We start from the raw sequence: 20,758 nt of genomic DNA, 5'->3' as shown, positions 1-20,758 counted from the left end.
GTTAGCCTGCCGGCCGGCCCGGGTCAGCTGCCCTCGTGCTGCTGACCCGGGCCGGCCGGCCTGTGTCCAGCTGCTCCGGGTGCAGAGGGCACGGCATGTGTTTGAGCTAATCACACTTTAGATCTCACATAGATACTGTTGTTATGCACCCTCTTTCTACATTTGAATGTGAAGACGTTGCATATTGAAACTTATTTTAAAGTTGTCTTGTCATTCAGATTAGATTTATTAGATGTTAGATTTCTACATTAAAACGAAATGTTTTAGTTCTATTTCACATCTGCTTATTAATGAAAATGAAGCCGTTGCTACTTTTTAAGGAAACATTTGTAACTTTTATTTTGTCAGCATCTTTGATTCCCCCGTTTTTATTTAACTTCTCTGGAAAGCTCATCCTGACCCTTTAATATTCACCCAGCTGACCTCAGGCTGTCAGTCGTCCCACCAGTATTGCTATGAAACAAAGAGAACTAGCTTCCAGATGCACAACACCTTTTGAGTGTTACGTTCGACTCACGATCTGACCAGAGTGTGTCTGACTTTGATTTTTTTGGTTTTTTGTCAATGGCTTTCTGCTTTACTGATATGTAGGTGTTGTTCACTAACATCAGCTGTTCTGTATTGGCTGACTTTGGTTCCAGTTTGTGAAGCTTTGGGAAGGCTGGTGTGGAGGGAAGGACAAAAAGCATATGTGTCTCTGTACTGATGTCAAAGTGAAATGAATAAAAACACCTGAAAGGTCTGTGGCTTTTTGGAGGTCTCTTCACTTTTGTCTGGCTTTAAAGAAACTAACCATTTTCCCAGCAGCCCCCACTGTGGGAGTGAGGAGGACTCAAATGTAACCTGATAAAATGTCTAAATCAGGGGTCTCAAACTCGCGGCCCACGTCACCCCCACTTGCATCATCTAATGCAGTTTGACCCTCGAAGTGACTTTTTTGTTACGGAGGATTTGTTTGAATGCAATGTTCAAATAAGTTCTTTAAAAAACAAAAACTGATTTAATATGAAGGCAACATGAGCACAAACATGCTGAGGGATCGGCTGTGTTAGTTCAGTGACACTTATGTCGCATTTTGAGTTTGTTTTGTACGACTTGAACACTAAAGGAGGCCACAGCTCATTTAATGTGAGGCCCTAAAGTAATAAGACTGGACATGAGAGCCTGCTGTCTGTTATGGTGTTTGGGTGAGGAGAGGATTATAGTTTCTAATTTTAGACCGGGCCCCACGCTACAACCATGAAGTGTTGATAGTTACACACATATTGAACATCCCCCTTCCAGCTATTGCATAACCGAATAACAGCCACATAGTTGTAAAACTTGAATGAAACGTTTGAAAATCAGCTCTTGTGTGGAGGCAAACAGTTGGAACAAGTGGAGTTTATTGAAGACAAATATTCTCCGAAGGAAAGTGACGTTCTCTGTCATATGGTTCTCACTCAGAGAACCAAGGTTACAATGTAACCGTACGACCCAAAGAAATGCAAGTCAGCAGCTTTTCGTAAAGGAAACGATGTGCTGCGTTTGCATATAATACAATACTGGCAGCTGGTAGATGCACCTGTGGGATGAATTTGAAAATACTCTGATTTCCTTCTGAAGTTATCGTGTTCGCAAGATTTTTAGAAAATTTGAACTCTGACCTCAACCTGAGATTTGAACTTGTCCGAGACCCACTACTGTAAAATTCAATCCTGGCATCAGTCTGGCTCTAGTGTCATGCTTCAGTGCCTTAAACTCAGTGAACAGCACAGGTGTACAGGTGGGTTCAATCTGAATCTACAGCTTATGATCCAGATCAGTATACAGGAAAAAAAGACTCCCCCTGTAGGACAGAAATGCTTTGTCAGAGTTCACAGACACGTTTGACTGATTTGCATTTACATAGAGTCAAATCACAACAACAGGTCGTTGGAGTGATTTGCAGAATGAGAATCAGCACCTGAAAGTCTGAGGCCAAGAAACGATTTCCAGTATTTGCCAAAAAATGATTGTTGGTATTTAAACAGCTAGAAATGAACTGTTGGGCTATAATGTGCAACACATATTGTCAACCATCTCTTATGAATAATATCCGGCAATTTTATGAGGTAGAAGCTGCAATCAGTTTGTGGCAAAACTGTCACTGACATTAAAAACGATGGTGCCCAGAGGGCAGCAGAGAAGGCAACAAATACCACAATAATTCTATAAAGACATTTAAAGTATCCAAAAGGACTGGTGTGGTTACAGTGTAGCATACACAGTTTATATAATAACACAGAGCAGATTATTTATCAGGATAAGTGAAGATATTTGATTTTTTTGTTTTTTTTAAACCCCAGAGAAGCGCAGAGTGCTCACTCGGGGTCAAAGACCAGCTTAAGAACCATCTATTGGAAAATCAAAAGTAGTTGTATTTCAACTACACCTTCATAATGAATTCCAAGACATCAGCAATGGTTTTAAGCATGCAGTGAATTCCCTTTGTTTAACCACAGACATGAAAACCTAAACCTACAGCAGCAGTGCTGCTCGTCACCAACAGCTCCACGTTTCGGCGTCTGTGGCACCAAAGGACTCCACCGTCTCCTCCTCAGTTCACCTCATCATCATAATCTGTGTAATGATTTACTTTTGTTTGTGTTTGACGAGGTCGGTGGTCTCGTCACGTGTCACAAACCGTGTTGACACCCTTTAGGATTAGCCGTCGTCATCAACTGACTGAGCGTGAGCAGTGATGCCTTTAGAGCCGTATTTCACTATGACAGGCGAAAGAAGCAGTTTCTACCAATCATTAGACCGGGGGTGTCACATTAAATGAGCTGTGGGCCACTGCTGGCCCGGTCTACTCATGTGACGGCCACTTTAGTGTTCATGTAGTACAAAACAAAAACAAACAAGAAAACACCCACAAATATTTCCAAAAATGTTTTGTTTTGTTTCCAAATATTGTATAAGAAGACAAAGCTGCAAAAGTGAACGCGATCTTTTTCCTCCCTGTTAACTAACTGAAGCCTTTGAACCACCAAATAAACATATTGGCCGTCTCTGGTCAGACGTGGCAGCACTGCTGCTGCCATTGTGTTCATATTTAACCAAATCAAACCACAGACATAAGTGTTGACATTAGTTTGTGACTCTGTCACTGAACTAACACAGCCGATCCCTCAGCATATCTCTGTCACCTTCATATTAAACCACTTTTTAAAGAACTTATTTGAACATTGCGCTCAACAACAAACAAATCCTCAAACAAAAAAGTCACTTCAGAGTAGAGCTGGGCGATATGAGATTTTTTCATATCACGATATGTTTTTTTCATTTCAGGCGATAACGATATCTATCATGATATAAGCCAAATAACTATATTTGTAAGATTTAAATGTGCCGTTGCTCACAAGTAAAATGTGAAATAATCAGCAGCTTGTTTTGATTTAAATATTTATTTCCCATAATAAGTTCAACAGGGTAGATGTACTTAAGGAACATGAGACTTTTTCAGATAAATAAAGGCAAATATTGCAAACTACACAAAAGGCAGCCGCTAAAGCGTTTAAGTTTCAAAATAGAACAAACGAAACAGACTCAATTGTCAATTCCACTTAGAAACAAAATATTAATTCTAAAAATAAATCTTAGTTTGTTTTACAGAAGAACAGACAAAACTGACTAACTTTTGTCAATATCAAATAAACTGAGAACTAAAAGGAAATTCTCAATCTCTCCTTGTTGTATAGCTTAGCTTTTCAAACAGTTTTAACAGTTACTTTAGTCTGACAAAAGCCGAATGACGAATTAGCGCTTCCAGTCAGAGACTGAGGCTACGTCCACACGTACACGGGTATTTTTGAAAACGGAGATTTTCCGTTTTCGTTTTAAAAAATAATCCCGTCCACACATAAAGGCAGAAATGAAGGAAAACGCTGCTATGAACATGCCAAAGCAGCAGGTGGAGCTAGATTCCTAACCGTGCAGAAATGTTGGCCAATCAGAAGTCTAGAAGCCTCGGTGGGAAAAAGTAAACAAAGCTGGGGCATAGAAGCAGAACCGAGTCGTATGTGTGGAGGGACAGTAACTGTGTGTATATGTAAGCATTTAAACACTGCAGAGAGTAGAATTAACAGTATTGTAGAAATTCATTTCACCGAAACAATAACGTGGCGCACAGTGTGACGCATGCACCAGTTTATTGTATTTCCAGACTTGCTTTCGGCACAATTTACAGTGCACGCTACTCTGTTTTTTGTCAGACTTGAAATAGCCGAAATACCTTCACACTACGGAACTTCTATGGCTCTTCTGTTCGACAATCTCTCCGGCGTTGGAACCATCATCTGTTTTCTCTTCGGTCACGCTCGGTTGATTTTTCTAGTCGGCACACTCATTTCCTCCATTACGCGCTGGCTGCTTCCCAAACAAACACACGTGCGGCTTGGCACTTGTGCTGTACGTAACAAGTCACGCGACGTGACGCTGCGGCTGTGATTGGTTCGGCTCTGCGCTACTTAATTTGGATTGGCTGACCTTTTTTTTTTTTTTTTTTTTTTTGAGGACAAGAGCGGCGAGGTCTATCGCGATAGCTTAATTTCTCTATCGAGTAAAAGTTATATCGCGATACATATCGTTATCGTTCTATCGCCCAGCTCTACTTCAGAGACAAATTGCATTCGATTTCTTCAGGTCAATGTGCAAGCAGGGGGTGACGTGGGCCACAAGTGGACCCCGGGCCACGAGTTTGAGAGCCCTGATTTAGACAATCCTAATGATATACTTACTTCCCACTGTGTTTGAAATGATTAAAATCATTAAAATATCAGTATATTTATATTTATTGTAGGACATAAACATCTGGGTTTGGTTTATGACAAAGCGGAACTGGAGATGGGCAGTTGAGTGGAAGCTCTCGAGCGACGTCCCGACCCTGACCTGTGCTCACGGGTTTTGAGCAGCGACCAAAAGAACAACACGGTACTTATACTGAATATGTTTTACTTTATACATTCATTGAACTCTTCATGACCACACAGGAGATTATTTACTAAACGTTAATATTCACAACTCTGATAACTTTCAAATGACTGACCGTGTCTCCTGTTTGTATGATTCAATATTCAAAACTATAATTAGTGGGAGAGGTTTCAATCATAACACATCCTAATAAAGAAAAGAAACAGAGGTACAAGGTGTAAATTTGATTTGGTTGAGATTAAATGTGTTTTTCAGCCCTGAATTGAGCTGTTGAACGGCCAAGGTTACGAGAAAAACTGGAAACAATGATTTGAGAATCAGAATACTTTATTCATCCCAGAGGAAAATGTAATCTGATTAAAAAACACCAGATGTCGTGCATGCTTGTACGTTGGACAGTATTAATAATAATATGATGGTGAAATGCTTCACGCCTTCATTAAATCTAAAACTATTATACAAACAATGAGCTGATTGTGAGGGAACTTGTGTGCTGGTCCAAAGCTGGACTCTTTCAGCTCATTTTTGATGCTTCTGGTGTTTCAAACCACATTTCAAGTGTCCGTTATTTGAGCTTAACTGTGCACAGATATAGAGTAGTACAGACACCCCACAGACAGACTCGTGGTAATGAGTATTTATTCAAAGACCACAGAGGAGAGAATGCATATGTTGATCATTTACAGATGAAAGGTGATGAGAACATAAAGGAGGAGGAGCTCCTCCCCCCACAAACACAGTAAACACACATCCAATCAAGTGCATCATGTCTCACTTAAATGAGTTTCACTGCAACTCACCTCATTTTAAAATATAAGTGCTGTGTCAAAACGTTATTAGAGCCATGGTTAGACCTGCTCTAATGCAAACGAATGAAATCATTTGTAGAAAGTGAGTCAGGAATGGAGCCGCTGACCACAGACGCTGCAGCGTGTAAAGGGGAAACGCAGAATATCGTCATGGTTTCACAAGTTGTTTTTGAGAATGAAGTCATATTCTCTGCTTTAGGTGTAGAATATGTCAGAATAAACATACACTCGCTGACCACTTCATTTGGTACACCTGTTTGACTGCTCATTTACAGCCAATCATAAGACTTTTTCCTCCACGACCGTGTCTACGTTTACAGAGAACGGTCTGAAAAAGGAGAAAACACAGGACACGTTAGCAGCAGCAGCAGCAGACTAGACCAGGGGCTGCTCAGCAAGTACAGCAGGCTACAGTTCACTCGGACTCACCAAAACCGGACGACAGAAGTTTGCCAAAACACCCTGATGAGTCATTTCTACTACAATATTCAGATGATAGTGTCCGAATTTCAACACATGGACCCGCCGTGGCCTGCAGCAGTGGTCCAGGCTCTGTGTGCCGGTGTTAAAGTGTGGGTGTTCTCTTCCCTAAGTACCAACTGAGCATCGTTTACACACCACAGCCTTCCTGGGTACTGCTGCTGACCTGGTTTAATCGTCTTCTGATGGTGCAGGTTATCACACCGTGCCACAAAGCTCAAATCACCTCAGACTGCTTTCTTGAGTTCACTCCACAGCGTCCACTGTGGGGCAGCAGTCGAATCTGCAAACCGTGCAAATCTCTGAAGACTGTTTGCAGCGGCTGGATGATGTAAGAGTGCAACCCAGCACTAGCAGAGTGTACCTAATAAACTGATCATATATGCTCTTTGCTCACAATTGTAAAATTCTATGACATTCTAATGTGACTTTTTCTTAAAACATGACTTTTCCCCGTAAAATCCAACTTTTTGTGAAAGCACAACTTCTTAAAAATACAATAAAAAAGTAACATTTTTAGACTTCTGTTTTCAGTGGCCCAGGTTCTCATATTTCTCCCAACTGTACAACCAATCCTGACTCTTCCATCAGTACATCGACAGCCTACAAGGTGAGAACGATTATGTGAAAGGGCTGTCGATGAAAACAAAATCCCTGAGGTACAATTTCCAGGTGAAGAACTGGTTATGGCAGACTTTTCTTTTCCAAATAATTAATCTTCAGTTTTCTTCGTTGCATAAACTTTGTACAGTGAACGAAAAATATGAAGCGGTACCAGAGCTGAAGCGAGGGATTCAAAGTGAAGGCAGAAGTTCAACGAGCTTCGCTCCAAGTGTTGAAAAATGACGCTGTTTGGAATAAGGTAGAAAAACTGGATATAATTACAAACAGAGACTGTAGAAACCAGGCTGCATCAAAGTGCTCATATAAAGAAATAATCATTCATATTTACATATTTTTGTACAGCTTTTAGCTAACAAAACGATTCAGGCTGATGTTGATGCCAAATGCTGAGGATAAGTGAGAAGAGGGCCTCCTCTGTAAACAAGAGATTAAATAGACTGGAGTGATGTGAACCCAGTGACTGCACGCTGCCATTCATTGTCTTCAGCAATAACACCAAACATAGTTTAATTCTATTGGATGCACACAAGGACATTTGGGGTTTAGTACATTTTAGGGGACAAAGTGCTGAGTTGTCTTAAATTTTACTCAGTTTTCTTGTTCGCCTCACTGAGCACTCTGTTTCTTACTTCCTGAGAGAAGACTCAGGCCCCCACAATGCCACATTTCCAGGAGTTCACTGTGCCATAAGTGCTAAAGTCCAGATACTCGTTGGGTATCAAAGGAACAAACATTTTGACTTGCAGCAGGGAAACCAATGGCTCATTTCCACTCACTCAGTCAGCAACTTGCTCACCCCTTTTGTCTGTTAGCGAGCACTTCCGAGCATCATGAAACTTTGTGGCGAGATCAAGCGTAGGATCGATAAGTTATTATATTTTATTGCATAACTGAATGCCTTTCTTTAGAAATGCAAAATAGGGCATCGGTACTAGAAGTCCTCTCCGAGCTTGCCTGACCTTTTCCTCCTCTGACAAACCAAACATGTCTGCTGTGAACGAGTATCCGTGTTTAAATCTTCCACATTTACATTGATTCAGACCAGAAAGTTACTTCTGTTTTTCCTGAACCAGCCCGCATGAGACGCACAACATGAACTGCTAATTCTGTCTGCGTGCTAGCTAGCCCAGGAAGAGGGTGGCCCTGGTGACCTCAAAGTGGAATTTGAGGAGTTTGTTGCCATTTTGGGATGTTTACACTGGAAATCTTTGTTGTGTTTACACTAAGATCAAAGCATTCAGCGTTCAGTAAAGCTTTCCTTTTTGGAGGACAGGAATCAGAACATCAAACGTAACAGTGCCGCTACGTTAGCTGGTAGGAAACTGCTACCTGCCAGTTAGCAAGCTAAATAATTAGGCAAAAGGTTATCAAAGACATAACTGTCCCATTACTTTCAGTTCTTTTGTGGGGCACTTTATTCTCCAGAAGAGCAGTTGCAGCTGAAAGCTGCAGGTGCAACACGGCTAATATCTTGCCTTGGTCAAACTTCACAAAATATTAAGTCCATGCATTGATATGATTCTGACATAAACATAACTAGTAGGCTTGGCTGTTAAATGTCGCCATCATAAATGCTGCTCTGTATGCGCCTGTACCTGGGGACCCCATCTACTTTGAACAAAACAGGCTTATTAGCACATTAGCAGCTAGTTTGGTACGCCCAAAAAGGCTAAGGAGCAGAATAAATTCACATGCAGCTAGCTGCTAGCAGCTAGCTAGAAGCAAAGCAGAAATGTTTTGTTGTTGGCTGCCAAAGAGAACACTGCATCAATTCTTGGGATGTGAAAAGCGAATGTCCCCCCAACAAAAAGAAGATCCATCTATGTTCAATGTTAGCCACATTAGCAGTGAATGTGACTGGACCGATAGCATGAGCCCCATCTCATTTTTCTATAAATTACTTTTTAAAAGTATCTTAGCGTTACTCTACAGTTTGTGTCCGCAGATTCAGAGATATTATCCGATTGCGCCAGAGGACCACCCACTTGGGTTCATGTTGATTTATATTTAAAGTACCAACAGATACAAAGCTAGGAAATAAATACATAAGCAAAACATACATTTTGTACATCTAAAGCAATAATTTCCCCAAATCTTGTGAGGTCCTCAGGTAAAACAGGCGATGTGCAAAAAAGCTTTAGTTTCAAATGAGAGGCTGCACTTTGATTTTGTTTTAGGCTGCGCGATATTTGTATTGTTGTCAATTCCCATGTGGCACCCGTTATTGTCCTTTAGCCACAGCAGTACTCCCAGATGCCGACTTAAAGGGAAATTGCAGTCTTTTACAAATTACAAATACCTGAATTTCCCTTCAAGAGAACAAGGAGGGCTGTTTCTGAAGTCATGTAAGGAGCAACAGACAGAAGCCCTTCTTAAGTGTCCAAGTGTGCTGAAGTGGGGGCCAGCTCAGTATGTCCGTGGTCCCGGGGTGAAAAGCAGTCATCAGAATGGATGAAATGCAGGGCAGTCTGGTTGTAGCTCTGCAGGGCCTGCTGCTTTTCCACTGCGCTGAAATACAGCGAGTGAGGGTGGACCTGCTGAACATGCCTTTTAATAGTGCTGACCTTCAGTGTGGCCAGAGTGGCTCCACACACCATGCAGATCAGCCCGTGCCTCCTACAGTCGTAATCCATCAAGTAATCCGTCCGCCAGCGCACCTGGTAGTTCCTCCTCTGGTCCTTGCCGGGGTAATGACCATGACGGGGTGTGTTTGCAGCGCTGCTATCCTTTGATTTGCCCTTGGCTTCGCCCACAGCTTCCTCCTTTATCACCAGTTTGCTGGGTATTTTGACATCAGGGGAGGCGTCTTCATTTGTCTCTCCTGCGGTACTGAGGACATCAACTTCACTGGGGTTGATTTCTGTGGGAAAAAAATAAGGGGGAGGGGATGCCAGATTCTTGCCTAGTTCCACCACAAAATCAAGTCACACGCTAGTGTCTTTGCTTGTTGCACCTGATAGCACTTTTCCAGCCTTTCTAACCACCCACAGTGCTGACTCAAGTGGCGTCTTCACGGTAAGTTGCAAACAAGCTATGTTAATACACGCTATGCGATTAGCACTCCCACCTGGATTGACCGAGCCAGGACCCCATAAGTTCTCCCTGTGCCTGCATGTGAATCAGATTAATTTGTACACTTTAAACTGAATGAATGTATGGTTAAACTGTGACTTGTAGTCTAAAGTGCTTTGAGTGGTCAGTAAGGTTAGAAATAGTTAATAAGCAAGCAAACTATCATCTTCATTTTTCAATAAAACCCAAACAGAACAATGTTCCTGACAAAGCTTCCGTTGTTTAACAGATTTATCTGCTACATTAGCTAACTTACTCGCTACACTACCATTCTTGTGGAATCTTTTACTGACTGTATCAGCTGTGAAATGTCAGTTTCGGCTGGACTCTATAGAGAATTGCAAATGCTGAGATTTACGTATTTTTCGGATTATAAAGCGCACCAGATTATAAGGCACACTAAGCGAAACAAAACAGTTAGATAAGTCAAACTTTACTCAACTCATTCTTCTTGCTTTCATATCATTGATTCATTAATGCTGAATTCTCTGGCAGCTGCTCTATTCCCATGTTGTTGCAGTATAACAATGACTAACCTCGTATTGTGGATGGATTATCTCAGTTGTTCTCCTGCTGAAGTTTGGTGCGTTTACAGCATCCTGCCATGCGATTGCATTTGTCCCTAACCTCACGTTAACTTTTATCGAGTGGAAAAGTGTTAGCGTTCATCCTCCAGCTTCACTGTGTTTGTCTTATGGTAGCATAGCTGTGTCGCTGGTGATCACGTAGCACATCATTATATACCAGCTAGCCCAACTTCAGTAACCCTGCAAACATCACTGCTGTTTAGTTTTCTGTCTTCATTTATGTTGGAGGTGATAGCAGAGCTGTACGTTTTAATTCTTTCAGAAATCTCTCAGTCAGAACTGAGAGATTTCTGAATTTATTAAATGAACTCCGTTACATTTAATAAATTGTGTTTTCATGGATGCCTGGATGTTAAACTTAATTGATACACCTGGTAAAGCAGCAACGCTGATCATTTTATTAAAGATGAAAAAATTTAGACAGTTTTTAACTCTCAGTGATGCTGCAGTGTTCGTTTGACTTTGGGACCTGAAGTGGACGGAGTTTAGGACCCAGATTACTCCAAGAGGCTCCTGACTAGCAAAGTCGCACTAAAACATTTTTGACAGATTTTTGAGCACCGTGTACCACATAAAATCGGTTCGAGGTCAGTAAGCACACCCAGAATTCATACGTAAGGCGCACTGTCGATATTTGAGAAAATTAAAGGAGTGCGCTTAAAGTGCGCCTTATAGTGCGGAAAATACGGTATATGTACAAATGTCTGTTTTCTCAGGCTAAGTGAGGATGCTAAAAAGACCAGCCAAACACAAACAACTCTTAACACAGCAGTCAGGTGCTTTAGAGCCTCTGTGAGTGGGAATGTGTTGTGTTCCACTGACTGTGGATGTCAGCAGCAGCTGACAAAGCTGACTTATAAAACATGAAAAGTACAAAACCACCAAACTTTCTAAAAAGGCCTAATATTGTTGAAAACTACTACTAACAAGTTTACAGCTTTACAGAGATGTGTATCAGTGCTGAAAGCTTCTCACCATCTTGGATCTGCATGCCTTCACTGGGGTAATCTTTGGTCCAGGCTGCAGCCATGGCTTCCCTTTCCTGTCGGCTCAGGGTTGTGGTCTCCGGGTGACATTCCTGGATGTGGCGGCGGAAGCTGCTAACCTTGGTTTCATGCAGGACCTGAGAACACACCATACAGAACATGCCGTGGCCTTGAGGCCCGTAGGCCACCAGATAGTCCAGACGCAGCCGCCACGGGTCGCCCCCGTGTAGCCTCCTCTTCTTAGGCTGCCGGAAGGGCTGCAGACCCTGCTGGGGAACTCCGACACCGCCGTCCTCACCAATAAGACAAGTGTCCTGAGTGAAAGTGCCGTCGCCCTCCGTGTACACGTCAGTGTTGATCTGGATGGTTTCCACGTCCTCAGAGAAGAGTCCCACAGCGCCATCTTTGGTGTTGGTCTCTGATTTGTTTGAGTGCTCCGCTTCTTCTGCTACAGGGCACAGAAACATACAACATTTCTAATATTAATCCGTTTGTTTCAGTCCCACTGTGGCTACATCAGTGTTCAAATGATAGCTGTGAGTCATTCAGACATTCAGAACAACCCAATTTTCCAGTTTTTTTAATAGCAAATTGTGCAGTTTAATGTCTCATTGCACTGAAATCAAAGCATAGCACAAATAAGTAATTGGAGTTAAAAAAAGAAATCATTGAATCATCTTACAGACCAAAATGTTTTCTAAACCTTTGACTCATCAAAGTTCCCTCCTTTTGCCGGTAAAACAGCTGAACACAGTCGTGGCTTCTGTCTACAACAGAAATCAAATCTTCTCCCATATCTGTAGCAGAAGTTCCCATAAATGTGGACCATGTAGGCTGCTTTGCTTTCACTCTTCTGTCCAGTTCATCCCAAACCAGCTCGATGGGGTTTAAGTCTGGAGGCTGTGCTGTGTTTTCAAGCTCACCATCTTGTTCTTTGTTCCTTTTTTTTTTTTTTTTACTAGCCTATGTCTATTGCAGCATAACTAAGGGAGGATTCAGGGTCACCTGGTCCAGCCCTAACTATATGCTTTAGCAAAAAGGAAAGTTTGAAGCCTAATCTTGAAAGTAGAGATAGTGTCTGTCTCCTGAATCCAAACTGGAAGCTGGTTCCACAGAAGAGGGGCCTGAAAACTGAAGGCTCTGCCTCCCATTCTACTTTTAAATACTCGAGGAACAACAAATAGGCCTGCAGAGCGAGAGCGAAGTGCTCTAATAGGGTGATATGGTACTACAAGGTCATTAAGATAAGATGGGGCCTGATTATTTAACACCTTGTATGTGAGGAACAGGATTTTGAATTCAATTCTGGATTTAACAGGAAGCCAATGAAGGGAAGCCAAAACAGGAGAAATCTGCTCTCTCTTTCTAGTCCCTGTCAGGACTCTTGCTGCAGCATTTTGGATTAGCTGAAGGCTTTTCAGCGAGTTTTTTGGACTTCCTGATAATAATGAATTACAGTCGTCCAGCCTGGAAGTAATAAATGCATGAACTAGTTTTTCAGCGTCACTCTGAGACAGGATATTTCTAATTTTAGAGATGTTGCGCAAATGGAAGAAAGCAGTCTTACATATTTGTTTAATATGTGCGTTGAAGGACATGTCCTGGTCAAAAATGACTCCAAGGTTCCTCACAGTGTAACTGGAGGCCAAGGTAATGCCATCCAGAGTAAGAATCTGGTTAGATACCATATTTCTAAGATTTTCAGGGCCGAGTACAATAACCTCAGTTTGATCTGAATTAAGAAGCAGAAAGTTAGCGGCCATCCAGGTCTTTATGTCTTTAAGACATTCCTGCAGTTTAACTAATTGGTGTGTGTTATCTGGCTTCATGGACAGATAGAGCTGGGTGTCATCTGCATAGCAGTGAAAATGTATGCTATGTCTTCTAATGATGCTGCCTAAGGGAAGCATGTATAATGTAAACAGAATTGGTCCTAGCACTGAACCCTGTGGAACTCCATAATTAACCTCAGTGTGTGAAGAGGACTCTCCATTTACATGCACAGATAGATATATTTAGATAGATATGATACAAACCACTGCAGTGCAGTACCTGTAATACCTACAGCATGTTCTAATCGCTCTAATAGGATATTATGGTCAACAGTATCGAACGCTGCACTGAGGTCTAGCAGGACAAGCACAGAGATGAGTCCACTGTCAGAGGCCATAAGAAGATCATTTGTAACCTTCACTAAAGCTGTTTCTGTGCTGTGATGAGCTCTGAAACCTGACTGAAACTCTTCAAATAAACCATTCCTCTGCAGATGATCTGTTAGCTGTTTGACAACTACTCTTTCTTTTTTTTTTTCCTTGTTCTTTGTTCCTAAGGTAGTTCTGGCATGTTTGACAGTTGATGCCACACACTGTGGAGCTTTCACCCACTCGACAGTGTACAAAGCTCCTGCGTGACGAACCGAAGATTTCAAGCTTTGATTATTTAGTCCATAATACCTCTTTGTCTTATTCTGACGTCTGGCGTTCTACCTGCAGCTCGAAGTCTTCTCTTCACAGTTCAAGCTGAGACTTGCTCACTATAACCACTGTTATGCTTGAAAGCAGCTTCTGCACTGCTGCAGAGCAGCTTTAAACTGTTAGCCCATGTTGTCCCTGAAAAAGGCCTTTTTGTACCAGTCTGAAATGTACATTATTTTACTGGTTTTGGTAACGTTACCTTTTTTAACCTCTGGCAGTTCAACACTTTGTACCATTTCAAGCTGTTCACTGGACCTGAATGACTTGAATTGCAATAACTGGAAAAATTAGTGTAGGTCACATCCCCACAGCTTCATTCAGAGAGGAAGGACAGAGAGCCACACAGTGTCACGGTCTGTGAGAAATCAAGTGACATATCGTGCCATCATCTTTAGAGAGGTCACGTCCGATGTGTCGTTGTTGTGCATGAGATAGATATAAGGCCAGAAAAGGTGGAGAGCTGGGTCTCTGACTCTGGCCTCCATCAGCACCATCGCTGCACTTTTATCATTAGTTTTGATGGGAGTTATTCCTGTTTCAGTTTAAATTGTTTAGTTTCTTGATAGTAGTGTGACATGTGACAGGTTAAAGTGTCCATACTGATGCTGCTGTGAGAAGTAACTGATGAAGTCACTGCTGCTCTTCCTCCTGCACATTTAAATGCATCTCTCTCACTGTAGAGAAACATCCATTCACTCTCACACATCCAGCTGCTCTGTGAGAACGACTGAAGCAACAAACAGACTCCGGTTCCTGTTAACCTCTCATCAAAACTCTGACAGCAGCTGTTGTTAATCTGACCTGGCACAGCCTCCATCACAGTAAAGAGTTCAGCAGGTAACAGGTGTGTCAGGTTAAGTTACATAAATGTCTACATAAAAGTGTAGATGGTGCCAGACTAAATCATGTCTAACATGTTGGCCTTTTGTCTTTGTCACTGTCTCATCGAACTTCTGTTCAATGATCACCGCAGACTACTGACAGGGGTCAAAGGTGAATTTGGAAGGAAGATCTGGTTTGAGAATATTCATCAAACAATCGTTTCTGTTGCTGATCCCAGTTGTGTTCAGGCTGACTCGGACATTCGTGGTCTCTGTGGATGTCACCAAAGCTATCATGACTGATTTTGAGCTCCTAGATCAGGGGTGTCCAACTCCAGGCCTCGAGTGTCCTGCAGCTTTTAGATCTCACCCTGGGTCAAACACACCTGAATCACATGATTGGTTCATTATCAGGCCTCTGGAGAACTTCAAGACATGTTGAGGAGGTCATTTAGCCATTTAAATCATCTGTGTTTAATCAAGGACACACATAAAACCTGCAGGACACCGGCCCCCGAGGCCAGGAGTTGGACACCCCTGTCTTAGACAGTATAGGACCTTATGAAAGGTGGAACCTGGTGTTTGAATCCAACCACCATGATAATCTCTGGTAACCTTTTACTGACCATGACGATCCCAGCCTGCTCTGCACCAGCGCAACCATCTGACTCAAACAAGTTAGGCTTGAATCTGAAAATTACATATAAAATTTCAAATTTCCAGTTTGTGTCCATCTCTCTCCACCAACACTAAAGAATGAGTCATCTTACCCTCCCGACCTGTCTTTCTAATGTCAGTGCTGTGGAGTCTGAAGATGAACTGAGCTGGGGTATTGCTGATTCACACGCTCTGAGAGCCAAACACATTACAGGGTTTATCCACTGCTAAATACAGTGAACACTGTACACTTAGCTAACAGACACACTGGATCCAAACTGCAGCTTTATGGATGTGAACCATGAACACATCACAGCACAGAGACGGAAAAGAGAAGATGATGAACGTGTAAAAGGACCACAGGGTGACATTACGATCTTATGTTAATCTGTGGCTACAGTACCTCCTACTGGTTTCACTTGCACAAACCATTTCTTTAATACCAACACTGCGTTTTGCTGGTGGGCGTGTGAGGTGTCGCACTTCTTACCGTGAGTCTGAGTCCAGGCCTGAAGGATGCAGTGTTTCTCCTCAGAGCTGTACACCAGTGAGTTAGGGTGGGTGTCCAGCAGGTGGCTCTTTATGTGGTCCAGGTGAAGCGAGGGCAGCACCGCTCCACACACCATGCACAGCAGCCGACCGGCATGAGACTCGTACTCCATCAAGAACTCCTGACGGAACCAGGCATGCAGCGAGTCGTTCAGATAGCGTTCCAAGATCTGCGCTGACGGCTCGGGCAGGTACTGCTCCTCTTCTTTAGGCTGCGGGGCTTCACCCTCCACAGAGCAGGGAGTCAGGCTGATGGGCTGCTGCGTTTGCTCCTGGGCTGTCACAGGGTCTGCAGTTTCTGCTTATAGTAGAGACAAAACAGCATGACGACAAATCAACTTTTTAGCTTTATGGCTCTGTACTAGCTTTGCTTCCAGCAGACAGGTAACGTCAGGTGTTTACATCTTCATTCCAATTTATGTGATTACACCATGGTTATTATAGATGTCTTCAAATTGCCTTTTTGTTTGTTTGTTTTTTAAACTCTTTTTCTGAATCTGGGAGAGTTTTACATTTGGGAAACTTCCCTATCATCACAATGTTAAATCCATTGTTTTTACATAAAGTAATATCTGCCACAATCTGCACTTTTCTGCCACCTACTGTGAGCACACGGGGCGGCTGCAGCTCAGGAGGTGGAGGAGGTCATCTGCTAATCAGAAGGTCGGTCGTTCCATCCCTGGTCTCCATGCCAAATATGCTTTGGCACTAACCCAGAGTTGTGTGTGAATGTGTGTGAGTGTGAGATAAAAGGCACTAATGTAGAAAAAGTGCTTGAGCGAGTGGGTGAAAACTGCATGCTGTATGAAGTGCTTGATCCCAGCTTTCACTTTGTCCACCATGCACGTCACAGGCTCAGTGCTTCAGCTTCTCCTGTTTGCTTTTCCAAGCATTATGGGATAGCAGCTCCATTTTCACTGGTGTGTGTGAGTGATTATTCATGTTATTTTTGTCAGGCAAGAAAGAGTGCTACCTCTCTGTAATATTAAATAAGCAACATGGACTACCTTCAAACAGTCCAATCCAATCAAACATTACATCATCGGTTCCTCCTCACAGTATGAGTTCATACTGAGTGTGAGAAAATCGTCTACTTAAACCAACCCACCTCCAGTCTGGTGACCTGAGTGCCTAGTGTCCTCTTCGCCCTGGAGTGAGGGTGCCGAAGCAGGGCTGTATAACTTCTGCCCTCCCCCCAAACTCAGGTGGCTCTCCCACCCCGAGCGGATCACCTCTTTGTCAGCAGCGCTCCACAGCAGGGAGTCTGGGTGCTTCTGTCTGATGTGCCTCTTGATAGTGCTGAGCTTCAGAGTGGCCAATGAACTACCGCACACCATGCAGATCATGCCGTGCCTCTGGGGGTCAAAGTCCATCAGGTACTCGCTGCGCCAGTACTCGTGGTAGTACCGGCGGTGGTCACGGCCTGGAATCCGGCTCAGGCCTGGACGCGAGGCTCTCTGCACCCTGGGTTTGGCTCCAGAGGGCCCCGGGGCCAGGGAGAGGAGGAGGGGGTGATCTGGGCTCTCTGTGATGCTCCAGTAGCTGGTGCTTGGTGACCTGACAGGCGTGACCACACCGCTCTCTGATTCCACCTCTCCATGGCCATTGGCAAGACCGTCTTCTTCAGACAAGAACAAGACAGAGTACAGATCAGAGCAGCAGGTTTCAAACTGAAGCAGTGTCTTCATGTTGCTAAAGCAGAGATCTCAGACTTAAGCTGTGGGCCACTGCTGCCACTGTCATCTCATGTGAGGCCACAAAACAAGCACAAAACAAGAAAACACCCACAAATATTTCAAAAAATGTCGTGTTTTGTTTGTTTTTTGAAATTTAAAATATTGTATAACAAGACAAAACTTGACATAAACGCAATTTTGTTCGTATTTAACAAAATCAAAGTGACACATCAGCCAATCCGACATGCTCTCTGCTCATGTGGCCTTCATATTAAATCAGTTTTTGCTTTTTAAAGAACGTATTTGAACATTGCACTTAGCAACAAACAAATCCTCCCTAACAAAAAAGTCACTTCGAGGGCCAAATTGCCTTCGATTTCTTCACGTCCATGTAGAAGTAGGGGTGATGTGGGCCGCAAGTGGCTAACGCATGAAAAATACAGTTCAGTTTACAGATGAGCATCATCTGTAAAAGCAGAAGTGTTTGGCAGGCTGCTGATTCAGGTGTGTGTTAACACAATGCTACAATCTTTGCAGGATGTCCCAGTAAATTCAGCTCAGGTTCAGATCATGCAGCCCTTCGGGCCTCAGTTAGCAGGAGAGAGGCTCTTCTTGCGTAAAGAACATGGTGCCATTGGGTTTGTAAAGCTGCATCTGAACAAACCAAGACTTCTGAAATAATGTTGATTAGTCAGATAAGCTCAAAGTGGAGATGTTTCCCCATAATGTGAAGAACAAACCAAACACAGCAGCGCAGCAAAAAGACTTCACACCAGCTGTCAGTGCGGGGGGGGCTGATCACTTGTGCTTGTTCTGCAGCTACCTGAGCATCTTACAGTGTGTACAGCTCCTGTGTACCAAAGCATCGTGAGGCCACCTATCTGATACCCATGGCATCAATTTGAAGCTCCCACACCACTTTGTTCTTGAGTTACTGCACGCACAAACTTGGGTGTCTACATGGCCCGCCTGCCCGTCAGAGTGAATACCCCATCAAATTGTTGAAGCTGCTGCTAAATTTAATTTCAATTTTCATTTATATTCAAAATTAAATTGAGGAGCACACTTCTCTATTCCTCAAGTCAACTAATATAGCACCAACTCACAACACCAGCCGTCTCAGTCCTCAGGCATCATCCTCTCATTCTCCAAGATTGTGTTAAATCATCTGGTCAAAAATCTTCTTTTAGACTTCTTCACCTCCCACCATTCAATCCTTGGCTCTACGTTCACTGGCTTCCTCCTCTTCATTTTTTCCCTTGCATTGCCTTTTAGTGTCTGACTGGATTTTTGCCGATTGTTAAGCACTTTGATCAACCCTGTTGTTTTAAAATGTGCTATATAAATAAATAAACCTTAAAGTCACCCTATAGACTAGCATATGATGCTGCCTAGTTACGTTCTCCCATAGCACGACTTTGCAGTCTCTCTTTCAGACTGCACACTCAATAATAATCACACGTCCAACAAATAATCAGTAGTCTGACTCCATGCGTTGCACTGGCTCACTCAAAAACAAATCCCTGTAGCTGACAGAGACCAATAAAAACTATATACACCTGAACATCAGCAGGCTTGGAGCAAAACACTCTAGTTCCCAGTTATATGAAGTTATGAAGGTAAAGGCTGTCCACACAGGTCTATTTCTATCTCACTGAGGATGGGTAACATTTAAATAGTGTGTTTAAATGATCCAATTTTTACAAAAACCCAAACGAGTACATGAGAGAAAGCAGCAGAGATATCATGTTAGGTCTAACATTGGTAGGCATGTCTTTCAGGCTAGCCTTTCAGTTCCTCACAGCTTGAGCTTTAAACTTCCAGAGAAAGTCACGCTGCTGTCATTTGGTAATCAAGCACAACTTGCTTACGGAGATTCCTGCGGTCAGCTCGCACCTCACGTGAAAGGATAACCCTGCCTTTTTATCTGATCAGCGTTTATTCCGCTCGATGACAGGTCTGAGACGGCCTGTACCTCCGCTGTCCACTAGGTGTCAGCAGTGTGCGCTTCGCCTGGCTGCCTGCGTGCAGTTGAGCCTTTGTTTATAGGAGCCACAGAGACGGAGGGGCCATGCTGCTCCATGGCTTTGTCCCTGACACGGATTAACTGGCTGCCTGATAATGGCTGTATATCTGACAGCCACGCAGACCCACTTAGCGTTGGAACAAAAACAAGAAAATTAACACTAGATGTGTTTTTTTGCTCTTTACCTACTAACTCGCTCTCCTCCTGCGTGGTTTCCTCCTGCCCGCTTGTCATTAATGAGAGCAGCTCCGGCTGATAGGCACAGCGGAGCTTCACGGGCTGCCCCTGCCCCGCTCCTTTCTCTTCCATCACTGGATCGCTGCTCTCGCTTTAGTCGTGGTTGGCGGTGCTTCGTTCAGTGGGTCGTGTCGCCGTCGTGGGGCATGTCACCCTGACAACAACAACACGTTCTCGCCGCTCCGCAGCGTTCGACACGCATCTGCCAGGCGCTCTATAACGAGCCCACCGCCGAGGAGCCCGTGCTCTCCGCGGTCCCCCCACGCGCCCCGCACGGGAGCCAAGTTAACTTTTCATGCAAGCACACAATCATAAATCCACCGGCGAAAAGGGCCGCTGCTCCGCGGTGCTCGGTGGAGGCGCCTCGGCTCAGGCCTCTACTCATGAATTTTTAGGCTCTTGCTTGTCTTCAGGGTGGGGAGCCGGACTAGGGGCCCCTGGGGCTCCTTAAGGGGCTCCTGGGTAAATTTAAAGAGACAGTAGCAGCTACGACGATGCACACCCACCCCGGGGGGGCAGAGGGAGCAGCAGGCGCTAATACCGGTAAGCTGCTGCTGCTGCTGCTGCTGTCCCACAGCCGCGACATGAAGGCAGAGCGCCGGTTAACCACGAGGCGGTGAGTCGGGGCCCCTCAGCAGCTCCTGCTTTGTACCGGGGCAGCACGCGCTGTTTTCATGTGTCACACACATCTGTGCAGATGTTCAGCGGCGCAGAGACCGAAACGCACATGTGTTCATGACTTCCTTCTCGATTAGTAAACTTGTCTGAGTTGACATAGTCGGACTGAAACCTCTGATACACTAACTT

General features: G+C 43.7%; 1 protein-coding gene across 3 annotated transcripts; it reads right to left on the bottom strand.

Annotated features, from left to right (window-relative positions):
* Positions 1-8,374: 8,374 nt before the first annotated feature.
* Positions 8,375-20,398, bottom strand: zfta (zinc finger translocation associated). Of its 3 annotated transcripts, none has more exons than XM_080878046.1 (5): positions 19,900-20,398; positions 17,121-17,630; positions 15,954-16,313; positions 11,501-11,959; positions 8,375-9,726 (listed from the first exon to the last, which is right to left on the bottom strand). In XM_080878046.1, exons 1-5 carry the CDS (start codon positions 20,021-20,023, stop codon positions 9,239-9,241), a joined length of 1,941 nt encoding a protein of 646 aa, XP_080734172.1. In that variant the 5' UTR covers positions 20,024-20,398; the 3' UTR covers positions 8,375-9,238. The 3 variants fall into 3 exon arrangements, with proteins under 3 accessions (XP_080734172.1, XP_080734170.1, XP_080734171.1); XM_080878044.1 differs by having other exon boundaries at positions 17,121-17,633; positions 19,900-20,395; XM_080878045.1 differs by having other exon boundaries at positions 15,954-16,310; positions 17,121-17,633; positions 19,900-20,393.
* Between the last annotated feature and the right edge of the window lie 360 nt (positions 20,399-20,758).

This window comes from Rhamphochromis sp. 'chilingali', assembly GCF_963969265.1.
Source record: "Rhamphochromis sp. 'chilingali' genome assembly, chromosome: 1".
Taxonomy (NCBI): Eukaryota; Metazoa; Chordata; class Actinopteri; order Cichliformes; family Cichlidae; genus Rhamphochromis; species Rhamphochromis sp. 'chilingali'.
The sequence above is the reverse complement of the archived record's forward strand: the minus strand, read 5'-3'. Positions and strand labels throughout refer to the sequence as shown.

Bases quoted from the DNA above. Each gene is read 5' to 3' on its own strand.
- zfta (XM_080878044.1), bottom strand. From the start codon at position 20,023: ATGGAAGAGAAAGGAGCGGGGCAGGGGCAGCCCGTGAAGCTCCGCTGT. The intron at 17,634-19,899 runs GTAAAGAGCAAA...TCTTGTCTGAAG, and splicing joins GGAGGAGAGCGAGTTAGTAG to AAGACGGTCTTGCCAATGGC. The intron at 16,314-17,120 runs GTGGGTTGGTTT...CTCTACTATAAG, and splicing joins CTCAGGTCACCAGACTGGAG to CAGAAACTGCAGACCCTGTG.